This window comes from Medicago truncatula, chromosome 2 (genome assembly GCF_003473485.1).
Source record: "Medicago truncatula cultivar Jemalong A17 chromosome 2, MtrunA17r5.0-ANR, whole genome shotgun sequence".
Classification (NCBI taxonomy): Eukaryota; Viridiplantae; Streptophyta; class Magnoliopsida; order Fabales; family Fabaceae; genus Medicago; species Medicago truncatula.
The window spans coordinates 28,902,624-28,930,059 of record NC_053043.1 but is presented as its reverse complement, the minus strand read 5'-3'; the positions used below and the strand labels follow the sequence as shown (position 1 = coordinate 28,930,059).

The window sequence follows — 27,436 nt, the reverse complement described above, 5'->3', positions numbered from 1 at the left end:
TTTTATACTAACATCAATTGATCATTCGAAAACACAATAAAGATTAATTTCTTGAACTAGATCAGACTGCATAATGCACCCGATTCTATTAGAATTTTGCAGATAAACATGCTTAAACGAAAGTAGTACTGAGATGGGTGACCCTCTTTGTTACTAAAACTTCCGAGACTACTGAATTTAAGCTCAATGCCACTAATTGTCCGAACTAAATTTTTACTTACACATTGAAAAAGAAACAAACAAAACAATAACAAGAGAAAAGGGAAGAACATGAAGCAGAATCAAATAAACTTACTTAAAAAGTAATTGAACCGATCTTAAAAGTGTCATCGTAAGTTAACTTACGCTGAAAAATGCCGAGCATGAGTTAACCTACGTTGAATTAAGAGAATGAACAAAAAAAAATTTGAGAAGCTAAACTAACCCACCTAAATTGGCACCGAACCTGAGACTTTGAGGAGGAGCATACTCCCAAATCCTAAACCAATACCATTAGACCAACCCAAATGGGTCCGGAAATGAACAATTTTGAAAAGGAGAAGAGCAATTTTCAAAACGAAGAACATGAAGCAGAATCAAATAAATAACACGGTTTCATAAGCCCAGTATAGCAACTAATTACTATCTTCCAGAGAAAACAGTAGTAGCAAAAGAGTAGGTAGAATTACATTCCACATTGCTTTGTGTTCCTTGACTAGACATAGTGTCCAACCTTGGCAAGTTATTACTATCTGTAACATTATCATCATCAACACTGAGAAAATCAACAAGAATCATTCTTGTACCTGGTGGCTCATCCACTCTCACACGCCCTTCAAGCATATCAACCACTCTAGCCATACTAGGCCTCAACCTTGGCTTCTCTTGCACACACCATAAAGCAACATAAACCAATTTAATCACCTCCCTCTCATCAACACCACCACATTCCATTAACCTATGATCAACAATTTCCATGATTTTCCCTTGTTTCACTTTCTCGTTTACAATCTTCGGAAAATATTGCCATTTCCTTTTTGACTTGTCCTTTTCGTCTTCAACCAAACACACATTTTTTCTTCCTCCAACAATCTCTAATAAAACCATCCCGTAACTATATACATCAGTTTTATCTGAAATACCCTTTTCTAAAAGCCATTCTGGTGCCATATAACCTCTTGTTCCTCTTATTGTAGACACCGCTTGACTTTCGTCTTTACCAGTTAACTTTGCAAGGCCGAAATCTGAAACAAGTGCTCTAAAAGTCTCATCCAAGAGTATATTTTCTGGCTTTATATCAAGATGTAAGATCCTTGATCTGCAATCGTGGTGAAGATATGCGAGTCCTTTAGCAACGTCAATTGCAACTTTATACCTCAAGTTCCACGACAAGCATCCACCAGGACGTGGACGCCTTTGCGAATCCCTTTTCGGGAAAATCCAACAATCTAATGATCCATTTGATACATAATCATAAACAAGGTACCTAGGAGCTGAAGAAGAATTACAATACCCAAAAAGTCTCACAAGATTCACATGATGAACATTAGCTATAGCTGCAACTTCTGATTTAAATTCTCTTGCTCCTCTTTCTTCTGCATCAATTCTTTTCACAGCAACCGAAGTTCCATCATTGAGAATTCCTTTGAAAACCGAAGCCGAAGAACCTCTTCCAATAAGTGATTGAAATCCATCTGTTGCTTCCTCAAGCTCATTGTATCTGAACTTTGTTGGAACCCCTGCAACCTTTCTTAAGAAACTGTACTCTATTCGAATCTCTTGACCTTCTGATTTCAACTGTGATTCCAATATTCTCCGTCTGCGTTTGTAGATTAAGCTGAGAAAAACAAAACCAAATACTGCAAGGATCACAGCCACGCCAGCGCCACAGATGAGGAAGAAAGCCTTTGACAGCTTTAACAAAATACGTGCAATGATTATGATGATAATCAGTGTTACCACTGATATAGCAGCGATTATATTCACTCTCTTATCTTCCATATCAGAACTTCACATTTTATGTTTTATGATAAAGATGGAATGGAAGATAAAAGTTGAATTATTAGATTTCTCACCTTTGTAATATTCTTGTGAGAACATGAAGAGTTGATTAGTTCAGCAGTTTTGCTTGCAATTACAGATAAAAGATGTTCAACTTTCATTTGAATATATTTAACTAAAACAAAGCGTGGACCATTTCCACTTTCAAAACCTCTAAAAATTTAAAATATTTTGTAGATTATAAACAGAATACATATTCATATACACTTTCTAGTAAATAATGAACTTATTCAAATACATTGCTTTTCCACTCAAAGGCAAATAAGACTGTGAAATTTGTGTAGATTTACAACTTTATAAAAAATTAGTGCGGAGAAAATGGCAATTGGGACCAAAGCATACTCAACATTTATGTGATTTAGAATTAACACATAACACTATCAAAATAATAGGTAAGCTGAAACAAAAATTCCCCCAACATGCAAGTAGCTCACGAGCAACAATAATATGGCAGCAAATAAAACAAAACAAACGCACAAGTGGCATAGATATTATTTTTTTGGTAGTGGCAGGAGTTTGAAGTTTGAACCCCCAACCTTGCATATATTATGCATTGTTGTTACAAATTGAGTTAAACTCACGAGGACAAGTGACATAGATATTCATATTATAACGTGGAAACCCTCGAAATAAAGGTAGAAACATCGGGTTATCCCGACCAATGAAATTGTTGAATATCTTAGGATCAAAAGGTGAAGATTCATTTTATATGGTAAATAAAATCCATAAGGAACGCAATTCAAGTATTTAACGAATTTTTGCTTATAAAATCAAGAAATATTTGATAATAACACTACATTAATGTTTTTTTTTTGTTAAGTAGCCTATTAACTAGATACTCACCTCATAAGGTGAATAAGTGGTGATCCGAGGTTTAAACCTTAGCCCCAAATATTACTTGCAATATTAATTGAGTTATGCTCACGATGACTGAAAGTTGTTTCTATCTTTTGAATATGTAGTATATTAAGTTTTGAGTGATGTTATTAGTTTTTGTAAAGCACTCTTCCGGTCCAAATTACATACTTCGCACAAGTGTGTTATTATAAAGGTTGTGAAGTTTGTAGTCTAGTTTTTTTTCTCTATTTGACCAAAATCCATTTTTATTGATTTATTTTGGTTCATATTTGCATTTGCATATGTTGAATCGAATCATTCAAGCTCCTGGGTGTTTGACTCATGAAAATTTGTTCAAAATCTATTCTCTAATGTTTTGATTTGATTCATGTATACTTTTAATTGTATCAAACAAGTTCTCAAGTGTTTGGCTCATGAAAAGTGAATTTGAATCGATTCAATATTCTCTTATACTATTCAATCCTCATATGGAATTATTTTATACGATTCAAATATTATCTGATACTATTCAATCTTTATCTGGAATTCTTTGATACGATTCAAATATTCTCTGATATTATACAAGCTTCATCTGAAATTCTTTGAAACAATTCAAATATTCTCTAATACTATTCAATCTTCATGACAATCCGGATTTTACATTTTACACTATTGGATCGATTGTAGATTTTGATGATTCGATTCAAACCAATTTTTTAAATGTTACAGTGGGTCAAACTTACTCCTATCTCACTCGCCTATATATACTCTTACTTACACACTTTTCTACTGATTGAAACAATAAATAGACTCTGAAATCTCCAAACTCTCTATCTTTGCATCTTCTTTAGATTAAATATTTTTTCTAAGATATTGGTAGAGTGTGAGGTCTAGATTGTTAGGGTGCTATAAGACTTGTAAGATTTATTTCTCTCAAGGGTCTTGGTGGTGGATCAAGAACCTAAAGAAAAGAAGGAACTTTTCACCTCCAAAGGGTTTTGGGGGTTGTTTCTCAACTACTCAAGGTTCAAGAGGATCAAAGCTTTGGACATAACAAAGACGAATTCTCATAGTAGAAGTTTAAAGGATTGCATGAAAGCTTGAGATTCGAAGACCATGTGGTTGTCCGATTTCAAGAGGTCTTAAAGATTGGATCGTGTGTGATTGCTTAGCATAGAAGATTAATGAATCGAATGAATCTTTGTAATTATACACTTGTAGACATTTTCATCATAGCGGAAGACCGTGATAGAGCATTTTCTATCACAGAGATGATGTACTCATAACGAGGATGAAAAGGGGAAACCTCTATAAATCTCGGTATTCTTCACTCTCTTATCTTTTTAATTTCAACATTATATTTTGGTGTTTATGAATTCATTACGTGAAGTGATTATTAATTGATTGTGAGTTACTTTTTACCAAAACTAATCTCAATATCCTTAATTGAGATTTTACAGATTTAATTTTCTCACAATCAAAGTTGAAAATTAACTTCGAACAATTACTTCATATACCTTATGTTCATTTGTCGTTAGTGTGATTTATTGTTAATAATTTTGGTTTGAGATAGTTTGATTTTGTGATTTGAATTTGTATGTTGATTGTTTTTTTTTTTTGAAGGAAATTTGTATGTTGATTGTTGAATTGTCAAAATTATTTTAAAGAGATTAAAATGAAAAAAGTTTATTTAAGAATAAAAAATAGTGATGGAAAAAACACAATAAAAGAGCAATAAATAACGGTACAGAACCTAAACCCAAACACAAACCCTACCGCCAAACCAATCCTGACCTAAAATAAATTTCATTGCTCCACGGCCGAGCTAGACCAACCATAACCATAACCATGGGCACTTCTTCCGAAAACGCTGCCGCTGGTGGCCGAGGCACCGCCGTCCCCAAAGAAGTCGACTACGCGAATTACTTCTGCACCTATTCCTTTCTCTATCACCAAAAAGAAATGCTCTCAGATCGTGTTCGTATGGATGCATACTTCAACGCTGTTTTTGAAAACAAACACCACTTTAAAGACAAGGTTAGTATCCTTAACTCAACTGGGTTTGGGTTTGGGTGATGAAATTTGTGAAATAATAATGATAAGAAAATTGTGTAGGTTGTTTTGGATGTTGGTGCTGGAAGTGGGATTCTTGCTATATGGTCAGCTCAAGCAGGTGCAAAGAAGGTTTATGCTGTTGAAGCTACTAAGATGTCGGAGCATGCTCGTGCGCTTGTTAAATCGAATAATCTTGAGCAGGTTGTTGAGGTTATTGAGGGTTCTGTTGAGGATGTTACATTGCCTGAGAAAGGTTTGTTTGTATGTGTATTATCAGTTCTAGCTTTAAGTTGTAAGGTTTTGAATTAAATTGTGGTCATGATTGTGTTATGATATTTGATAATGCGATTTTATTTCGTCAAATACCATAACTAAGACATTGGAAACCTTGAGAGTAAATCACCAAATTTGTCTCCGACTTTGTAGGACGCTATCAAATAAGTCTTGAAAATTATGGATATTTCAAAAAGGTCATTGATTTTGTCAAATTTTACTCATTTTAGTTTATCTGATAGTCTGCGAGGGACTAGATTGTTATTAAGTGGTTAAATATAGGGTCCAAATTGATAATTTGTGGTTAACATATAACAACTTAATTGATACTCCTTCCAGTCACTATTATAAGAAAATATTGTTTTTTCGGGTTCATTGAATAACTTATGTATCTGGATTATAAACAAGATACATCAGTTATTCAATGAACCTGAAAAAGGAATATTTGCTTATACTAGGGACCATCTTGACTGTTTAATAGAGTCAGGGATATTTTGAGATATTCATAATCTGATTACCTATTCGAGAGTTTAGGGTTTAGGACTAGTTTGGTGATTTACGCAAAACCTTGATGTTGCGGCATCAATTGAAGTTGCATACTGTTCGTAAAAAACCTTATATGAATTGTTAAATGTTGGTTGGTGTGCCTTTGTGTATCCTTTGATTGCCTTAAAGTGTTTGTGTCTGTATGACTTGCAGTTGATGTTATCATCTCCGAATGGATGGGTTATTTTCTTTTGCGAGAATCTATGTTTGATTCTGTCATATGTGCTCGTGACCGCTGGCTCAAACCAACAGGAGTGATGTAAGTATTGTTTTCTTCCCAGAAACGAAAGAGTTTTTTTTTTTTTATTAATTAAAATGTATTGATGTTTTCTACTTCTTGATATGCACCTACTCCTCACTCATTTGAAAAACTAGATATTACTTGAATCTTTTCTTGAGATCGTATTTTTAGCCACTTATCTAAATATTTGACTTTATTTCTATACTATATATGAAAAATGTGGCTAGTAGTTAGTTAAGAAAGTTTAACTTGGTTATAACTTGTTGTTTGTTTGTCTTTTAAATTAAAAGCTGCACATAAAGCAGAGGATGTTCTTTAGTTTTCAACAGAATAGGGTTAATCAGTATTGTTAAGTGGTGGTTATAGCATTGACAAATCACTATTATTCTGCGATACAATATTCATTGCAAAATATAGAGCCACTGTAACACTGGTATCCGTATTTCTGCAATTGACAACACTGAGGTGAATTAAAAAAATAAGCAGTCATTAGTTAATAGAATACAGTATGAGAACGTGAACCATAAGCTAATAATTATTTTCTAACTTGAGAATCGAATTGAAAAAAATTAATGAAAGAACGCTTTATCTGAGAAAACAAGAAACAAGAGGATAGAAAACTCTCCTCCAAGGGTTTGCCCTTCACTATAATAGAGCCACTGCTCTATTCACCTAATGTTTACAAATCTGAATCCTTTCCTTCATAACACAAAACCTCTATTTTTACATGATAATCCTAACTACCCCAATTTGCACATTACCATGCTATTTTTACATTGACTTAACATGGCATGTTTTGCTTTACCATGATATTTCCAGCACATTACCAACAGAGATACTGACATGTATATGAATGATTTGGTAAACTGTGAAGGTATCTGGTTCATGAAAATGAGATGGTTCTGATATAAAGATTCATTTTGTTAATGAGCAAATCTTTGGTGGCTATCGGTGTTACATTTGCAATTGATTTAAAAATATTTATTTTGTAGGTATCCTAGTCATGCTCGTATGTGGATGGCACCCATTAGGACTGGGATAGTAGAACAAAAGTTGGGCGATTACCAGTCATCTATGGGCGATTGGCACAACTTTGTCGATGAAACAAAAGCCTTCTATGGTGTTGATATGAGCACTTTGGCAAAGCCTTTTGCTGAGGAGCAGAGGAAATACTATCTACAGGCAAGTTATATACTTTGTACATCTTAAGTGTACTTTATAGTTTCAGTTACATAGAATTTTTGTTATGGTTGAGAGTATATCAGCCCTGCATTATGTGCTGGCTTGTTCAGACACAAAATTGACATGTTCTATGGAGTTGAACAATCCTAATCTCCACATGGAATTCATTTTGGTTTGATTGTTGTACAGTCCATGCTGTAGTGTAAACAAGTGTAATTGTGCATTCCCAAGAACAAGAACATCAACATGTGTTGGACGTCAGGCCACTTACATGAAAAACCTAATTCAGAAGTACTTCATTCACCCACTCATAAACCAAGTTCAGAAACCGTCTTTTAGCCTTTTCATTGTGCAAGAGTGAATCCCCTTGATCCAAAAGCCCTTGCTTCCATGCAATCATGAACTTTGCTGTGTCTATGCAATAATGCAACTGTGTAAGTGGCTTTGGTCTTTGGAATTGTATCAAGAACGCTGTCAAATTGAGGCGTTATAGCACTAATGCTTAAGGGATTTTGATGAATCTGCAATGAAAACCTAAATTCTATCCTTGTTCCACTGTAAGGGACATAGCAGCCGCTATTGTATTTTTGGTCAGAGGATGTAGCAGAAATACTAGAAAATAGATAATTTTAGGGTTTTCCTTTTTATTTAATGATAAAACTAAAGAGTTAGCATGTATGCTACACATGACTCCTTTTTAGAAGAGTAAAACTGAAGAGTCACACTTCTCTCTTCACGTGTAGTGAAACTGCAACCTTTCAATATGTAAGTGGATTTTTCTCTACCTCAATTTTATTTCAACTAGTCCTCTTCCGTCCCAACTCCCTTTCAACATGTCCTCCTCCATCTCCAGTGAGTCTCCGACATATCTCCTTTAGTTTTTATTATTTGTAATACCCTTAACTCTCTTTTTTCCACTGTTGCCGCTACATCTGCTTGCTGAAACTGGAATAGCAGCCACAATTTCCCCAATAGCAAAGCTTGGATAGCATTGTGGTTTTCATAGCAGATTCATCATATCTCACTGTGTGTTGCTATTTGACTACACTGTTCTGTAGGTCCAATTCATTGGCGAAATTGACAACACTGTTCTATAGGTCCAATTCATTGGCGATATATATATATATATATATATATATATATATATATATATATATATATACTATTTAATAACATTGATATTTCTTTAGCCTAAAACAAAAACATTTCCTATTAGGTGGAGTCTGTTATATGGATCAAACAACCACAAAAATGCTTTAGCAGGATAGTGAGTATGATGACCGTGATAGTGAAGACAATAATTTAAGTTAATTTATACTATACATATATAAATGCTACAAACCAAAATGTTGAAGTTCATATAAAAATTAATAAACGGCAGTTGTACTCTTAAGCTAAATACACAATTCAGTGACAGCAAAAGTCTAGGAATAAAAGTTGAAGCCTGCGAGCGATTGAATGGTGCCATGGTTGCAAGTAGTGTATTGTTAAAAAAACAATTACAACAGAACAGAGATAGAGCGGAACAGTGATTAGGTAGAAGAACACCACGAAGATTAGAACAGCATGCATAAGAACCAAAAATCTGAGCAACAGGGCAGGGGATAACTGAACACCACAGCTCTTTCTTCTACTCAAAAGACTACCAAAAGCCGAAAAAAGCAGTTGAGAACATGTGGAAAATAAATAGAACAGAGTATGCACTGAACAGAGAAATGGATGTGTGGTAGCTAAGCTGGAAAATACTGGGGTTAGCGGAGCAATGCAAGCAAGCAGTAGGTGTAGAAGATTTGTCATAGTGCAGTTGGTGAGCATTGAACATGAATTCAAACACACGCCAAGGAGAAAAAGTAAATTATAAAAATAACCTAAATTAACTGTTATTGGACAACTAAAAATGGGGGACTAAGGGATTTTACCTTCATTTAGTGTTGTATTTGCGAAATTAGCGATCTGTTCAAACTTTGCCATGCTGCAGTGGTATAGTTGCAACTCTGATGGACACATCACTTATTGAGGACAATAGCACCTATATCAAATGTGCTATGCTATAGTGCTGCTATCTGACAACACTGTTTCCATATCAAGATAGAGGTTGCAATGGCTGTGAATTGCCTCTACTTTTCGTGACAAATGCAAAAATGCAGTGAAGCTGTTTACCGATGAACTGGCTATGATGCAATACGACACCGCAATAGCAGTTCTGCTGTGTGTTATTGGTGACTATGATCTCACTTTAATGGTGTGATTTGTAGTTTTATCTACAGGTCAACCTTCATTAATGATACTTCAATGGGTTTTTAGTTTACCCATGCCCATATCTCATCAGAGGAGACTGTATTATCTTCCCTATGTCTACAATTAGATTTATCCAACTTTGATGATTTCATTACTTATCATTATGAGTTTTCTGTTGCATGTGACCAATTTATACATATTTTAAATTCTGTAGACATCCTTGTGGAGCAATCTTCATCCACATCAAGTCATAGGAACTGCTGGTATAGTAAAGGAAATTGACTGTTTGACTGCCACAGTGGCAGACATAGAGGAAGTTAGATCAAACTTTTCTCTGTCAATAACCACGGAGAACACAAAACTGTGTGGATTTGGAGGGTGGTTTGATGTACATTTCCGGGTAAGATGCTCTGACCTTGTATGGGCATTATAGCTATGGAATTTCTTCAATCTTATTGTTTCCTGTTTATGCTTACCAGGGACGAAGTGAGGATCCAGCTGAACATGAGATTGAGTTAACCACCGCTCCTAGTGTAGATTACTGTACACACTGGGGTCAGCAGGTTTGTACAGCATCAATTAGTTGACTTGTTTTATAATTATTTGTCAAATACAGTTTCTTTATTTTGTGAGAAATTTGAATATTAATGAAGGAGCTGATGGTACCTTCAATGAGTTCCATAAAGTAGCTGTTCTATTCTATTATTAGAATATAACCTTGAACCTTTATAGATGAAAGACAGATTCATACTTTCTGTGATAATTTGGCCCTTTTTCAATTCTGACAATGTATCTGTTCAGTCACGTATAGCCTGTGACCTTCATTCTAGTTCAACTGTATGATAATGTTAGTGTAATGTTTTAATCATTGGACAGGTTTTCCTTGTAAATCCTCCTACCCATGTGAGTGAAGGTGATGACCTAACTGTTAATTTTCTAATGAGTCGCTCGAAGGGAAACCATCGTTTAATGGAGGTTGAGCTTGGCTTTGAGATTCAAAAGCATTCGGGCAAGCTTGTTGCACCTTTCAAAAATAAGTACTATATTGAATGATAGTTTAGATTCCTTTGTTCGCGGATCTTCAAGCAGTATCCCACGGTATGCTCTAAACTCTATCATACTTCTAGAATGATAGTATTACATAGTTTCAATGAACACCTTTCTTGATCCTATCCTTCCGTTTGAATGTTCTTTAACAGGCTCCTATTCTTTAAAAAAAAGACATTTTCTTAATACCGAGGGAAATATGCAATATTACAATAGAATAGATAACTGAGGACCTCAACTATAAAACCTAACAATTAAGCACTTCCACGTTGCTTGTCCTTGACTATATTTCAAGTCGCTATGCTGATATGCTCATATAGTCTTTGATTATTTTTTTTGAACAGGAAGGACTATTGCATGATTTTCAATCTTATCGAACTGTACGGTTATTAAGGGTTGTATTAGTTCAATTTTGTTTACAGAAGAAAGCAGTTGGCATTGCTTTTAATACTTGGTCCTTCCGATCATTTGGTTGTGTGTGACATGTGACTCGTAAGGGATATTGTTCAGCATTATTCAGTGATGGTTGGATAAACCTCGTATTGGTACTTTTTCCCAACTTTCAAGCAAAGCTTGTGGCTTTTTTTTTGTTATATATATTTATGATATTATTTACTGAAGTTTGTATTTATTGATTATTTAATTGTGGGATGTCTGATTTTATTTTTGTCCTTCCATTGTACAACTGTTATTTCTTTTGGAAACCCGTTATTTCTTTTGGAAACCCTTAAACCATATTGTAGGATTAGAGTAGAAGTGTTTACCCTACCCTACTATCCTCAACGGTGCAGGTTTTATTTTGAGAAGGAAATAGGGTTGACATTTGCAAGATGTGATGGGATCCATTTTTCTCATTTTCATTGTTATTCAGTGACCTTTTTTTCTTTCTTTCTAAATTACGGTAGCCATCACCTGTAATTGATAATCTCCACCATCCATTATCGCTCTATCCCCGTTGCTACCTTACACCATCACAATTAAACATCCCGCTTATCGTTGCTATCCGGTACCCGTAGACAAACAATGGTATTGGGCAACAAAGGCAACCTAGCTCTTTGCTGCCAAAATACCATTGTTGCCTAGCACCAGTTGTCACTACTCTTAGGTCTTTGGGTTGGACCTAACTCACTAAATTGACATGTAAATTGAGAGATATATGCTACTTATAAACTTTTTTTCAAACCATATTTCAACACCCCTCCTCATTCCTTGTAAGGTGAGAGATGTATGCTACTTATAAACTCTTAGGTCTTTGGGTTGTACATTTGGAATGTAACATACCTGCTAGTTTCTAATGTTTGATTTTTAACAAAATAAACAAGATATCACGCACTCTTTTACCTTCATTTACATCATTGGTCACCAGAACATATTTTAAGTCCTGATGCATCTTTGTAGTTCCATGATGAAAATTCAGTTTACATCTTTGTAGGACGTTGATCTGTCTCCTGTTTCTCTCTAATCTAATCCAATTGACCATTTTGATGCAATGTGGCGTATATGCACATATCTGTGTTGCTCTATGAATTCAAATTTCTTTATTATGACCTTTTTTTAAAAGACTCACATGACAACGTGTGTCACGATTTCTAACACTGTGTTTGTTTGAAGAGAAATACAAAAGAGAGAAATTAAGAAGAGAGAATTAGAGAAGAGATTGGGGTTTTCTTGTGTTTGGTGAAGAAGAGAGGTTAAAGAGAGAGAAATAAGAGAGACCAAATTTCCACTTTTTACTTTCTCCGCTAGACTTAGAAGAAATGGGGAGACAACACTGACTAATCATTAAAATTACATATTTACCCTGGCTTTAGATTTTATTTTTTCGTTTGTGTTGTTACGCTATTTTTTTTTTAGGGAATTTTGTTACGCTATTAACACAAATTTGTCAAGTAATACATTTTAATCTATACTAGTAGCAAATTAATTCATATACTTCACAGTTTTTTTTTAAGGAAATTCATATACTTCACAGTTGTTAATTAATTAATACGAATAGCATTATTTTTTACGTCTGAAAAAACAAATTATTTTATGATTAATTGTACCAAATAAACACAATTTAAATATTTTTTTAGAAAAGAAAAATGATTGTCTTGTTTTTTTCTTCATGAAAAAGGACTCACTGTGTCGATAGCAATGACAGATTGTTAATTAACATGACACAAAAAAACAAATTTTAATGGAAAAAATAAATTTTAAGTAAAGTACATATATTTTTAAGTTAGGGGCTTATTTGTCAATCCAGAAAGTAATATATTTCTCTCTCCTATATTTCTCTTCTTTCTATCTTATACTAAACAACCCATCAAATTCATCTTATTTCTCACTTATTTATCTCTTCTCAAACTCTCTCTCACTTATTTCTCTCTTCACAATTTCTCTCGTACACCAAACACACCATAAATGTTACCTACCTTAACTTTTTGCTATTCACAGCTAGTCTCCACGTTGTAATTTTTTTTTTCTTTAGAAAAGGATTTATATAAGAACTTAACCATCTTCCTTCAAAAAAAAACAAAAAAAAAACTTAACAATCTTGCATACAACATGTCTAAGTAACCATACTTGAACTTTTATACATTTGAATGACCAGATTATTTCCAAAATCATGCAAATGATCACTTGAATTATATAACTTATGATGCTAAGGCCCCATTTACTTTGTAGAGATTTTTGTTTTATAAATAATAGATTTCATAACTGATAATTATGTGCATTTTTTAAAAACAATGAAAATATAATAAAAGAATTGTTTTGTTGTTTCTAAAAATGCTACATCAATAAACATTACTTCTTTTTATTTCTATTGTTCACTTCAAGAGGCTTGCATCTTTTTATAGACAAAAGTTAAAATGAATGTTTTTAAAAATTGAAAATGGAATTCGTTTCCAGAGTACATAGAGCGGCCTTCTTACCATAATTTTTATTATATTCTTTTTGTAAATAACGAGTATTTTAGTTTAAAAAAGTAATAAAATACATAACACTGCAGAAAGGTGATGTTCACAACATTTCATCTAGTTCCTTAAAAAAAAAAAAAACATTTCCTCTAGTTGTTTCTTTAGATGTTTTTCTCCAACAATAATGGCACAAGCTATGACCTAAATACACTTGACTTGTTTGCCAAACACCCACACTTGTTATTTTAAGTTATTTCTCAGAAATTAGAAAAGTTACAAAATTAATAAAAAGTATAAAAAAAAAGTTTTCAAATTATCTTTATTAATAATTACTATTGATATTTTTCTTTTGCGAATGTGATTCGCATGCTACTTTTCACCATACATGGTGAATTTCCATTATGTTTTTCTCCAACAATAATGACACAAGCTATGTCCTTCTGATGGTTGCTACAGTTGTAGGGTATAGTCTTAGCGATTCCTTCACAATCATGGATGTAATGCTGGTCTTTTTACTGGTTACAAGGTGGGAACCTCTGTTCAGTTTCCATCACTCACCTTCAATTTATTGATGATACTTTGCTTGTTGGAACTAAAAGTTCGGCTAATATTAGAGTTTTAAAAGCTTTGCTTCTTCTTTTTGAAGCATCAGGGTTAAAGGTGAATTTCCATAAAAGTATGTTGTTTGGAATTAATATCCATGATTCTTGGTTGACTTAGGCATCCTCTGTTCTTCTTTGTAAAATGGGTCGTTTACCTTTCCTTTACTTGGGGATACCTATTATTGGTGGAGACTCTCGAAAGCTAAATTTTTGGCGTCCTTTGATAGATCGAATTAAGTCAAAATTATCTGGTTGGAAGAGTAGAAACCTTTCTTTGGGTGGTCGATTGGTTCTCCTGAAGTCTGTTTTGTCCTCTCTCCCAATCTATTTTCTTTCCTTCTTCAAGGCTCCTGCATGTATCATTTCTTCTATTGAATCCATTTTTAATAGTTTTTTTTGGGGGGAGGAAATTAGGAAAATATCTTGGATTAATTGGGACAATATTTGTTCTAAAAAGGAGAATGGTGGTTTGAAGGTGAGGCAGAGTAGGGAATTTCATATGGCGTTACTTGGAAAATGGTGTTGGAGGATGAGGGTGGAGGTTAGGACTCTTTGGTATAGAGTCTTAGTGGCGAGATATGGGGAGGTTGGTGGATGTTTAGTGGAGGAGGGAAGAGCAAATTGAGTTTGGTGGAATAATTTGATTAATATTAAAAGTGGAGCTAGTGTGGGAGTTGGTCGGTGGTTTGATGATCATTTAGGGAGAAAGATTGGCGATGGTACTGAAACTTTATTTTGGGGGAATCCATGGCTCGATGGTATGATCTTAAAAAGTAGTTTTAGTCGTCTTTTTCATCTTAGTGATAATAAAATGGCAACAATGGCTGAAATGTTCTCTCTTGGGTGGGGGGAGGGGTAGTGAAGCTTGGAAGTGGCGGCGTCGGTTATTAGCTTGGGAGGAAGATCAAGTTAGGGAGTGTTGTATGATTTTAACTAATGTTGTTTTGTAGCCAAATACTCATGACAGATGGCTTTGGCACTTACATTCTTCCTACAGATACAATGTTACAAGTGTTTATAATTATTTGTTGTCGTCGGTTAACCTTGTGATAGCTGATCAAACTAAGGCAATTTGGAACGGCGAGGTTCATTTGAAGGCCAATCTTTTTTCCTGGCGTTTGCTTCGTAACCGACTACCAACAATAGATAATTTAATCAGGAGGCATATTCTTCATCCGAATACTCAATTGTGTGTGGGTGGTTGTGGTAAAATGGAAGAATGTGGACCATTTATTTCTCTCTTGCAACTCTTTTGGGAAAATTTGGTTTGGTATCTATAATTGGCTTCGTCGCACTACAGTGCACCTTGAAAATGTAGCAGACCACTTACTTCAATTTGAACATTTAGGTGGATTTTCAAAAAATATTCGTACTACTATTCAACTCATTTGGTTTTCTAGTGTGTGGGTGATTTGGTGTGAAAGAATTGCCCGGATCTTTAGTCATAAAGAAGAAACATTTCAACATCTTCTTGACAAAATTAAGCTTCAATCTTATTAGTGGCTAAAAGCAAATATAATTTCTTTCGCTTTTAACTATCATAATGCGCTGACTGTATAACATCAAAGTTGAGTTATACAATAGATTCATGCGCTGACTGTATAATTCATTTTATTTTTACTTCTTTTAAGTCCATGTTGGTAAATAACAATCATCTCATTATTTTTGTAATTAAAAGAAACAAAAAAAAAAATTAAAAACACCGTGAATTTATGTTATCCCATTTCTCTCTACAATTCAACATTTTTTTGAGGAAAAAAAATCCAGAAATTTTTTTTTCCAAAAATAATCCCTCACTCCATATTATCAAATAAAATTTAAGAAATAAGCCCATTTTTTTCCTTTAAGAAATAATATCTCTATATATATCATTCAACATCAGCAAAACAAGTTTCTTTTTCCTTCTCCAACATCCTTTCTCCTTCTCTCATGTGTTTCTTTTCTTCTTGTTCCTCCTTCAACCTAACCTCATACAACCACACAACTCCATCAACAAATACCCTGAAACATGACCCTATTATAAAACCCACAAAAAAGTAAATCAGTTTAGCAAACAAAATCTTTCAACAAACCCATTTAAAATCATAGGTGTCAGTGCGTGATGTATAAGAAAATCCATTGTGGGTGATAGGGGTGTTTGTGGTGCGATTTTTAGATAGAATGTCATCTGATCCAAAATAAATTTTACATGTGGTTCAGTTGTACGACTATACTAAAAAAATATGATCTGATCCAAATACGTGCGGTTATTTGGATCGATTTTTAGATATTCAAAATGCAACATGTAATAATTGTATTAATATTCATATCACACATACACGGTAAAATAATAGGTTTGAAGCAAAATATAAAACAAATATATTTAAAAATTAACATTATTGGAAAGCGATCGATTGTAATTGAAACATACGCAAAAGTAATCATATAGATTAATCTAATGTAATATATTAGATTAAAAACCAACAAGCTGATAAGTCATAGTTCATGTTATTTTAAGTATTTTAATTCAATAAAGTTTCGTAGTTTTGATCATATTTTGGAGCTATTTTACTACAAACACTATGCTTTTCATTTCAAGTTCAATATCAAAGAGAGGAGAGTATTTGGTTGAATTATGAGCAAGAAAAATCAAAAGACGTGAAGAAAAGGAGGTAAAACAAAAAGAAAAGCACGGTCCGTGCGTTTTCACAATAGGATCGTTCGTTTTAGAGTGTCCCAAGATCCAGACCGTGCGCATCAGAGAAAGGAAGTCAGGAGGTTTCAAAAGCATGATTGTGCGTTTTAGTGAGAGCTTACTGAAGGAGGTCATGCGTTTTAATGGTCTGGAAGTTGAAAAGTGCACGGTCTGAACTTAAGACCGTGCGATTTTGCTGTCAACTTTTGGTTGTTACAAAACTCTTTATTTTTCCTCATTTTAAAGCTTGTAATTCACCTTCAATGAATTGTCTAAGACCTTAGGCTATAAATAGGTCCATTATCAGGCTGCAAATCATCTTTGAATCTTGTGAACTTGCTTATTATTGAAATCAAAGTTACATTGTTATAAACTTACATTGTTCTTCTTTTTCTGCACTTTACTTTCTTGTTCTTTACATTCCTGCAGTTTATTTTCGAGTATTTTACTTTAATGTCTTTATATTCCATGTCTTTTAATTTATACCCCTTGTCTACAATGAACATGTGTGAGTAGACTTTCTACTCTTGGGATTGTGGGAATAGTCTAATGACTAAATTCTATTCAAACCAAGTCTACAAAATTATTTTGTTTAAATTCTTTTTCTAATATAATATCATCATTTTTAAGTCATATATCAAATATCAATTGAAGTATCGAAAGATGAAGATTGATATTAGAACAAATCAGAGTAGGCAAGGTGAGCAAAACATGAGAATAATTTTGTGAACCTTGAGACAATAAGATTAAAACTTAAAGGGTGTCAATAATAATCAACCATGAGAATATGTTTGATTATTATTGAGATACATTCATGATTCATGTATTATGAAAGGAAACATGAAATACTTGTGAAAATTTTGTCTTATGATTTGGCATTATGATGAACCAATAATCTCACAACGCTTTTATTATATCTAAATTTAAAACCAATAAACCATTAAACTTATAAACTCGGTCTTTTCATATAATCACAACTAAAAAACGAGGTTGGTAATCATATAACTCGATGTGGTTCGACAACTTTTTACTACTCGATAGAACCGTACACTTGCGAATTCGTATCACAAGCAATATCTTAATGCAATATATAATACTAATAAAATAATAAATAAATATTACAATTTAGATTTGTGGTTCGATTTATGACAAAGTGATCCAAAATTTAATCTGATCTTAGTGGCTTTTACAAATCAATATCCAAATGCATCCAATTGTTTTTTGGTTTTTTGTGGGTTTTTTTTGGGTGAGTTTGCAGTATTATTTTGGACTGATTTGGATTTGACCAAGTGATCAATTGTTTAAAAACACGGTTCGAGTTAGCTTATTTCCATGGCAACCCATATTCAATTTTGCAAAAATATACAACAAATCCACAATCCTCCACACTCGGTGAAAGAGAAGAAGAAAAATATGTTTTCGTGCATACAAAATTACTAATTTTTATTTTGTCCCCATAACAAAAGTGGCACTTTGTCATCCCTATTAAATTTTCTTGCACACAATTTACTTTGTGATGTTAAGTCAAAATGTATTTTTAATGATGTTTTTGCATATAAGTTTATAACATTATAAAATGTTCATTCACACAAAAACAAGATGAACTCTAATTTACAGATCCAATTTTTCAATACTTTTATCTTAATCTTTTTTAATTTAAAAATTTATATTTAATTTATCTATATTAATAGAATATATATTTTTTCAAATAAACTTTGGCGAAATTGTATATTTGATCCCGTACGTTTATTATAGATTTCAAGGGGTTCCCTTACGTTTAAAAAGTTTTACGTTGGTTCCTTACACTACGGATGTCAACATAAATTTGTCATTTCCATCAAAGTTTGAGTTTACTCCTTCTAAAACGTTCACTTGGTGTCTCTCAAAGTTATCCACATGTGCATTTTTGTTAAACACGTGAACATTTTAGATGGGAACTTGACTAAAACGACCATCTTACTGTAACGTTAGTAATATAAGAAACTAATTTAAAATCTAAACTAAAATTTTAAACTTAAGAGACCAACTTGAAACTAAGAGTTTGTTTGGGTTGACTTATTTGAGATTATATATTAGCAGAAACTTTGTAAGATTGTTTAGGAGAGCTTATGTAAACAGCTTGCGACAACATCACATATATAAATACAATTTAACTTTAGTTTAACTTTTGATATACAAATTGTTTATGTAAGCTTATGAATAAATGTTTATCATAATAAACGTTTGAACCATAAGCTACAAATAAATCGTTTATTTAAGACCTTAAAATAGACATAAAGATCAAACACACAAATAAACCATAAACTTTATAGGCTTAATACTTCAAATAATTTATAATTTTGGTAAGGTCCACAAATGACATCCATAAAAAAAAATTCCATTTGGGGTTAACCTAACGGTTGACTTATAATCTTAGAGTGTGCTCTTCCAAGTTCTCAGGTGCGGCTTACTTTGGATCTTAAAACGTGCTCTTCCAAGTTTTCATGTTCGATTTTCACTGACGCCAATTTTGGTATGTTAAGTCCATACGAGTCATGCACTGGCTTTAAATGAGGCCTTACTAATGGACGGTGAGATCAAAACCCTTAAATTATTAGAATCCTTGTGTTCAGTGAAGAAGGAGGCGTCTGTGAACTTCCTGATTGACCTACTATATAGAAGATCAACACTCAAGCATGCATATGTTATGATGTACGGATGGGTAGGAGGAAAACATGCATGTGTAGACTTGATTGGGGTTTCACCACTTGTGGGATTAAGTGTCGGGCCTTTAACGGTGGGACAACTAGCCCTAAAAGCTACGTCAAACAAAGTGGCCAAATATGAGAAAGCATGTTCTGACAATCAACATGCTTTTATACCATTTGTTTTTGACACTTCTGTTTCCTAGCACCAGAGACAATGACTTCTTACATAGAGTTCAAAAGATCATGCATAACAATGCTATGTCTCCTAGGTCCATGAACGTTGTGTTTACAAAAATTGGTTTTGCCAACCAAAAAAGGTTTGACGGCGCAGCTTGTTGTCGGCTTGCCTTTTATTCAAACGTAATAACATTAAATGGATTTTAAAAATAAAATAAAAAAAATAAAAAAAAATAGTCCAGAACGACAGCGTAAGAGGAGTTTTATTACCATCTCGTCCGATTAGTCACAGTATAAGAGAGCAGGTCATAAGGCAAACCAATCCCTGCGCCCTGGCCCTTCCTCTCCCAGCTCTGTGTTACTTCTACCCATTTTTTTCTTTTTTAACCATTTTATCGTTCTAATTTACCCTTTTTTTTTTTTTTTTGTTTTTCTAGGTTTTTGAATCTTTCTTTTTTACCAATTTGCTTGTTGTTTTTGTTTTTTTACCCAAAATTTCCAGAGCTTTGAGGGTTAGGAGGTGTGAATCTTGTTTCCCACCTGTGTTACTTTTCGTAACACCGCCGTTACTGTTTCAATCATTTCATTTCTTGTTAGTAGTGTTGTTGTTCTTCTTCTTTTGCTTTTAGGGTTTCATACTATCAATAGTTCAAAGAATCAAGAAATTATTTGTGAGATTTTACAAGAAATGGAAAAGAAAAAAGTTACGGTACCTCTTGTTTGTCACGGTCACTCTCGTCCAGTTGTTGATCTCTTTTACAGTCCTGTTACTCCTGATGGTTTCTTTCTTATCAGCGCAAGCAAAGGTATATGATTCTTCTTTCTTTCGATTTGGGAATTGTAGATTTTGATTTTAATAGATCTGATTTTGATTTGGTAATATACCCTAGATCAATTTTAGGATATTAGCTATATGTAGCACGGATACTTCTGATTGAATGCGTATTTTGTGTCTGACACGTGTTCGTGCGGACACGTGGTAACATTTAATTTTGTAATTTTAGTGGAAAGTTGTGATGTGTGAATTTTGTTTGTATGAATAGATGCTAGCCCTATGCTGAGGAATGGAGAGACTGGAGATTGGATTGGAACATTTGAAGGGCATAAAGGTGCTGTTTGGAGTTGTTGTTTGGATGCTAATGCTTTGCGCGCTGCTACTGCTTCTGCTGATTTCTCAACGTATGTTATCGTCTTTTATTTTTCCCTTTCTTTCAGTATGTTTAGTGATTCGTCGTGTTAATTTTGTATTTAGCTCAAAGTGTTATGATTTTAATAAATTAGATTGTTTAATGAGATATTTGTTAATTCAATGTGCATAGGATATATGTCATTTAGTATAGATAAATGTGTGCTGCTTTTGTCCCATGAAAATGTTTATTGTCTTATGCTTTACCGGATAAACATCCAACACGTGCACAGAAAGTTAACCCAAAAAGGTCTAATTTAAATACGTAAAAGAAGTTCATAACCAATGACAAAAAATTTACGAGTCCTTGTGGGTCATTTATAAACTCAATTTTTAAATTGGTAAGAGTTGGCCTATACTATATGAGGATTTTACCGTCATAAATGATATGCGGCGCACTGTCTTTTTCCACAATTTGGATTGATCAAGTAATCCCACGCATCTTATCATAGAGTCTCCATACTGGATCCCATTTCCTCATCATGCGCTTGCTTTGCTCATTGGATTTTCATTGCAATGCACTAGCTACTGTGTCCCTTCCTCCTAGTGGCCTAGCCTACTGCTCCATGACATTACATTATAAGTTTTTCAAGTTCCAACCTGATAATTATGCATGCCAAAATGAAACATTTTGAGATAATGAATGATTTTCAAACTCATAAGTTAACTTGCATACATACTTGTTTGTCTAAACTGGGGTAAAATCCATAGGTATCAAAGTTCCCATTTAAATCCCAAAATCTTGGAGTTAACAATTTCACTGACCAATCTAGACCACACATAGAATCCCGATTTAGTGTAATGGGCTTGGGCGCTCGGCCCAAAAATAGTGTAAGTGACACTTTAATATTAATTTTTTTTTCTAACCCCCCGCGGCCGCCACTCTTTTTGCTCCAAAAATAACCCCCTTTTCCCCAACCACGTCCACTTTTTTCCTCGAAAATACCCTTATTCTAGTATTACTATGCATTTATATACTAGTATTATCTTTGTTTTGGTAGGATCTTTCAATCTTGGTTGCAATTTTATGTTTTACGATCTCGTTACCCCTTTTCAGTTCTACAAAATTAATTGGATAAGATCATTCGATTTTGGTTGCGATCTTATGTTTTTACGATCTTGCTACCCCATTTCGATCTTATGAAAGATCTCAATTCTGACAACCTTAAAATCTACTGTTTTTTAGTTACACCAGTTAACATTTTATTCTCTGTACTGTTATTTATTGTCGGTTTGACCATTTAATATGAATCTCCATTTAACATTTTATTCTTTGTACTAAGATTTTAATTTATTTTTACTAATTTTGTTTATTTAATCTGAATCTCCATTTAACATTTTCTGCTCTTAGTTTCACCATTTAATCTAAATCACTTTGTTCTTATTTTTACCCTTCTCGAGACTTTTGACTGTTAATTTTCACCCTTCACTTTGTTCTTTACTGAATCTTTATTATGTATATATGTCATTTATATGTATTTTAAGGTTATTCTTTATATAAAGAAAACTAGTTGAATCTAGAAGTTGAGTTTAAAATGCTCCATGAGTTTGTGTAGACTTTTGCGTTTGAAACCTTGATCGTATTCATAATTGACCAAATCATAAGTTCACAAGGTTGGAATGTAAAACAAAACTCAAGAACATATGTGGAAGTTGAGCAGAAACTCACGATTCTGTTACTTGATTGATTCACAAGTTTGATAGTCATGTTCACAACTCAAGTTTGATAGTCATGCTTCTGGAAGGTGAATAGATAAGTTGCAGTGTTGACAGAATGCAACATGCCTATCTACAATCATGAACTTAGTATTCTGCTACTTGATTTACAGTTTAATAATCATGTTCGCAACTCTAGTTAAATTTTAGATCTCATGATTTAAAATCCATGAAGAGATGTAGTTTCGCAACTCAAGTTAAATTTTAGATCTCATGATTTAAAATCCATGAAGAGATGTAGTGCCCAAATATAATTGTATACCACACTAGACACATAGAAATTACAAACTACACGGTCCCACACCTAACATTGCTTCTGGAAGGTGGACAGATAAGTTGTATTATTGACAGAAGAAAGGGACCGGGCTGGAACAACCAATTGCAGCAAGGTTTCACTTGTGCCATTAGTACAACATTCAATTCATGGTGGCAGGGCAATGTTAGATAAAAGGATGATCTTGGTTAGGAATGGGCAGTGTTGACCAATGTTTTCGGATGCGAGTAGTGAGGTTTTAAAGAAGGTCCAGAACAGTGATTGTGACCCCAGTGTATAGGTTTTTTATGTCTCCACGCAGTGACCACATCGGGTGTATTTGATGCAATTTTCTGCAATATCAAGGATCACAGCGCAGCCGTGTTGGGACTGCGTGCAATACACAAAAAATGGTGGGACCCCTTCCCGGACCCTGCGTATGCGAGAGCTTTAGTGCACCGGGTTGCTCTTTTATTTTATCAAGGATCACAGCGCAGCCGTGTTGGGATTGTGACTGTGATTTAAACCCTTACCATACATATCTTATAATAACTTGGATTTTCCAATCCCACAGTGATTCCAGCCAAATGACTTCTCAACTAGTATTGGGTTGTTCCAACACCTGAAACATGTAAAATGCATGAATCCACGAATTACAGTGCAAATTCAACAACTTCATGTGTGAATGTAATAAATTAAAATTCTTAAAACATACTTGATTTATAAATCAGTCCACTTTTCAATCTTGAATTCCTAAAACAGGAATTGATTTCTAAATCTTTTGAAGTCAATTCAATTTTTTCAATGATTTAAACACATTAGGATTATTGTATTTTCAAATTATTTGTTTTTTTTAAAGCCTTCCATATTGCTTAGTCATTATCGTGAAATCATGTTTTACTAGTATTTTTTGCAGGGGTCGCTACAGTACATTGCATTCTGCAATGAAGTACCCCTGCCTTAGTCCTTTAGTATCACACTCTGATATGCTTTTATTTTGATATTACTATTTTCTTGATTTTACACGCTGTGCACATGTTATATTGAAGTAATTGCAGTTTTATAAATTAGCATGACATATTTGTTGGTTTGTGTGCAGCAAAGTTTGGGATGCATTAACAGGTGACGCGTTACATTCTTTTGAGCATAAGCACATTGTCAGAGCATGTGCTTTTTCTGAGGTAGAATTGATGCCCGTGTTTCTGTCACAGTTTGCATGACTGATATTTGTTGGTATTCATTTTGGTTGATGGAATAACGTTCCTAATTACAAAAACACAATATGGTCCTTCCCATAAATAGAAAATAAATACCATTAAAGTGTGCATACCTAGAATTTTCCTCCAAGTGATTATAGTATTTTCATGTTACCGATAGTTGATTTCATCTATGGATCTACTTTTTTACCAATAGCTGAATTCATCTATGGATTTACTTTTTTATGTTCATGAATGTCAGATAGTTTTGTACTGTAGTTGTCACTTTGGCTTCTTATTTTATTTTTTAATACTTTAATCTTGATTCTTTGAGCAAGGACTTTGAGTGTATGGGATCTCTTTTGAAGTTCTCGTTGCAATTTTCAATTTCATCTCTACTTTGCTTTCTCTATTAAATTGTATCTGCAAGCTTTTAATTATGAGCTATTTTAATTACAAAATAAGCTAATCCTGGCATAGATTAAGTGATAATATATAAAATATATTCTGTTAAAATTTGGATAACTTGCTAATGCCTTGTTCTTTATCTGAGGATACCCACCTTTGTTCATATGAATTGATTGATGTTTGTATATATCTGGGAGCAGGATACCCACCTTTTGCTCACTGGGGGAGCAGAGAAAATTCTCCGAATTTATGATTTGAATCGGCCTGATGCACCTCCTAAAGAAGTGGATAAATCCCCTGGTTCAGTCAGGAGTGTTGCATGGCTTCATAGCGACCAGACTATATTGAGTTCATGTACTGATATGGGAGGCGTCAGGTATAACTTACTTGACCATACTATGTCGATAGTTGTCCGTTGTCGTTTTTGTATATGAGCTTGCTTGTTTTTACTTCTAAACTTTGGTATAAACATGAAGCTTGAATCCTCTATTGCACTGAATCTTGTTGATAATTCACAGGCTATGGGATGTAAGAACTGGTAAAATTGTCCAGACACTTGACACCAAGTCGCCTATGACTAGTGCTGAAGTGAGTCAGGATGGTCGCTATATTACAACTGCCGATGGTTCTACTGTCAAGTTTTGGGATGCAAATCAGTAAGTAACAATAAGTTAGTTGGCCATATTCTTTTTTAAGGTTATGCCTTTTTGATGATTGACAACATCACCTGTGATTTTCAGCTATGGATTGGTGAAGAGCTATGACATGCCTTGCAATGTGGAATCAGCTTCGTTAGAGCCCAAGTTTGGTAACAAGTTTGTTGCTGGGGGAGAAGACTTGTGGGTTCATGTTTTTGATTTCCATACGGGCGATGAGATTGGTAAGTTACTTAACATTTAATTACATTTATATGTTCAAATTAAATCTTAAATAACATTTGTCCTTGTAGCATACACAAGTACACCAGTTTCAACTTTTCCCCTACAAAGCATGAGTCAGTCAGTATGAATCCTTGAAAAATAAAAAAAGTTGCTTCTGGTTGTTGTTTTGGTTTTAGTCCGTTTATAATATTTGTTCTAATTAGAATTAATCCTTGTAATATCTATGTATCATGTTGATTTTAATCCCTAGAACAAAACATGTAGAGACTAATTCCATATATGTATTATAGGAACTAAAACCAAAATAAGGACCAAATCATACTTCCTATGTTCTGGACCAACAATTTTTTAATATATACATTTACTAAAAAAAGTTATTTATATTTGTTTTACACTTCTGACCTGGTATCTTTTGATATCTAAACTGATTTTTTAGTTTGTTTTAATTCGTTGCGTGGTATATATTGATAAACATTACTCTGTTCTATATGGTGATGGCAGCATGCAACAAAGGACATCATGGTCCTGTACACTGTGTCCGGTTCTCTCCTGGAGGAGAATCGTATGCATCAGGATCTGAGGATGGAACCATCAGAATATGGCAGACAGGGCCATTGGCTCATGATGAATCAGAGGGTTTATCACCAAATGGAACCCTGGAAAAGGAGAAGGCAAATGCAGAGGAGGAGGTTTCGCGCAGGATTGAGGGTTTTCATATTGCAGAGGAGGCCAAGTCCAAAGGAAAGGAAGAGGCGGAGGGATTATGATACTAATAATTGCGCCCTTTTTCTTGCCATTGTTTTACCGCTTTAGCATGATATTTGAACCTTGGGCCTTCTAATATACATGATTAGTATAAACTAAATTTTGTAAGTTTTAGTTTGTATTGGACATATAATGAATTGACGAGCTGGTTAAGGATAGTTATGTTTTATGTTTGTTTTAATTTCAGGGAGTTTGTGGGATACTGGAAATAGCTTTATATTGATTGTTCTTTATTAAGTAAATAGATAAATAATACTGAAACATAATGAATCCGAGTAAAACAGAAATGCGGATTAGTCCTTGCAGAGAATATCCGGTTCAAAAAAAAAAAAAAAAAACAGTATATCATGGAAAATGTGTCTCGCTGGAGAAATTTTACTAGGTTGGGTAATTCACCATATTTTACTGTAATTTAATGTTTTTTGACCTAATAATATATGATATATTTGAGCAGAGACAAGGAGACAACCATAATTTTATGGTTTGAAATTTGAATGTAAGCAGGACAAAGGGAAACAGACAGTTTCTTTACCTTGTGCCAATAAGAAAAAATTCTTGGCTTGGGGACGTAGCTTTAGTTCTTGCTAGGATATCTTCTCTTCCTCATAGCTTGGCTGCCACCCTCTCCAAAAATTTGCTCTCTCTTTTCTCTCCCATTTTTGAAGAGCATTTCTTTTTAAGCTGCAACATTTGTTGAAGATTGAAGTGCTTGCATTCCCCATTCTTCAAGAAGTGCAGCATGTGTCCTGGTTGATATTACAAATGCTGATATCTGCATATTAGAGCGTAACGGTAATTAACTACAGTTGGACTGCGAACGACATTTAACTGCCACTAGAGGCAGAATGGTGATTTGAGGGGTGGGAGAGCAATTTAGACAGCTTAAGAGCAATTTTCTTGAGATATTGGGTCTTATTGGCTCCGATTTGGATATGCGTTTTGTTATATTTCAATTAAGAAAATTGTTGTGTCCAAACAATGCTATCTCATTGGGTTTTAATCGGCAGCCCGACAGTTAACTGTCGAAGAGGTTATATAGTATTTTTTTAAGTGTTCCCTAGCACCCTTTGATGTGGGAACAACAATCTTCTTTAATTAAAATGGAAAGCTACTTTTGTCCCCCCCAACCCCATTGTTTTCTCTAAAACTGCAGCCCTTTTAATTAGCATATCTAAACGAAATAGAAAAACACGTCTGGATGGATCAATCTGAACAATTTTTATTTTATTTTTTTTAATGTCTAGATTGGAGATTGATTTTAAGAAACATTGGAAAGAAGCTCTCTTCGAAGTATTGCCTCTCTACTCCATCACTCCAATCATTTTCAGACAAGTCAACAGTTATTTTCTTTATGATAAGACTTACTTTTTTCGTCTTAAATTAGACGCTCTCTTTTCTAATTTTTTGTCTCAAATTATTTGTCCTTTTACAATACAAATACAACATTTATTATTCTTTTCCACTAACATACTCTTATTTATTGCATTTCAATCATCTAAAACTACTCTGCAAATTATAATTAATAACTGTGT

The 27,436-nt window shown here is 33.8% G+C and overlaps 3 protein-coding genes across 4 annotated transcripts; 2 read left to right on the top strand and 1 right to left on the bottom strand.

Annotated features, from left to right (window-relative positions):
• Positions 1-410: 410 nt before the first annotated feature.
• Positions 411-2,130, bottom strand: LOC25486756 (probable receptor-like protein kinase At5g20050). The gene has a single exon (XM_013608476.3). The coding sequence runs from the start codon at positions 1,978-1,980 to the stop codon at positions 622-624; it is 1,359 nt and encodes a 452-aa protein (XP_013463930.1). The 5' UTR covers positions 1,981-2,130; the 3' UTR covers positions 411-621.
• A 2,492-nt stretch (positions 2,131-4,622) lies between these two features.
• LOC25486757 (protein arginine N-methyltransferase PRMT10) lies at positions 4,623-11,136 on the top strand. Of its 2 annotated transcripts, none has more exons than XM_024776496.2 (8): positions 4,623-4,914; positions 4,993-5,185; positions 5,905-6,010; positions 6,985-7,174; positions 9,627-9,812; positions 9,892-9,975; positions 10,289-10,510; positions 10,804-11,136. In XM_024776496.2, the coding sequence occupies exons 1-7, from the start codon at positions 4,726-4,728 to the stop codon at positions 10,463-10,465; spliced, it is 1,125 nt and encodes a 374-aa protein (XP_024632264.1). In that variant the 5' UTR covers positions 4,623-4,725; the 3' UTR covers positions 10,466-10,510; positions 10,804-11,136. The 2 variants fall into 2 exon arrangements, with proteins under 2 accessions (XP_024632264.1, XP_039686511.1); XM_039830577.1 differs by having other exon boundaries at positions 10,780-11,136.
• An 8,661-nt stretch (positions 11,137-19,797) lies between these two features.
• Positions 19,798-26,121, top strand: LOC25486758 (serine-threonine kinase receptor-associated protein). Its single transcript, XM_013608478.3, has 7 exons — positions 19,798-20,305; positions 20,543-20,678; positions 23,754-23,835; positions 24,459-24,634; positions 24,777-24,914; positions 24,999-25,138; positions 25,641-26,121. The coding sequence occupies exons 1-7, from the start codon at positions 20,188-20,190 to the stop codon at positions 25,904-25,906; spliced, it is 1,056 nt and encodes a 351-aa protein (XP_013463932.1). The 5' UTR covers positions 19,798-20,187; the 3' UTR covers positions 25,907-26,121.
• The last annotated feature ends 1,315 nt before the right edge of the window (positions 26,122-27,436 follow it).

What these genes read in the sequence shown, in the direction of transcription:
- LOC25486756 (XM_013608476.3), bottom strand. Translation starts at nt 1,980, where the DNA reads ATGGAAGATAAGAGAGTGAATATAATCGCTGCTATATCAGTGGTAACA.
- LOC25486757 (XM_024776496.2), top strand. Translation starts at nt 4,726, where the DNA reads ATGGGCACTTCTTCCGAAAACGCTGCCGCTGGTGGCCGAGGCACCGCC. An exon ending in TGTTACATTGCCTGAGAAAG is followed by an intron (nt 5,186 to 5,904) that starts GTTTGTTTGTAT and finishes TATGACTTGCAG; the next exon opens with TTGATGTTATCATCTCCGAA. An exon ending in CTCAAACCAACAGGAGTGAT is followed by an intron (nt 6,011 to 6,984) that starts GTAAGTATTGTT and finishes TTTATTTTGTAG; the next exon opens with GTATCCTAGTCATGCTCGTA.
- LOC25486758 (XM_013608478.3), top strand. Translation starts at nt 20,188, where the DNA reads ATGGAAAAGAAAAAAGTTACGGTACCTCTTGTTTGTCACGGTCACTCT. An exon ending in GCTTCTGCTGATTTCTCAAC is followed by an intron (nt 20,679 to 23,753) that starts GTATGTTATCGT and finishes GTTTGTGTGCAG; the next exon opens with CAAAGTTTGGGATGCATTAA. An exon ending in AAGTTTTGGGATGCAAATCA is followed by an intron (nt 24,915 to 24,998) that starts GTAAGTAACAAT and finishes TGTGATTTTCAG; the next exon opens with CTATGGATTGGTGAAGAGCT.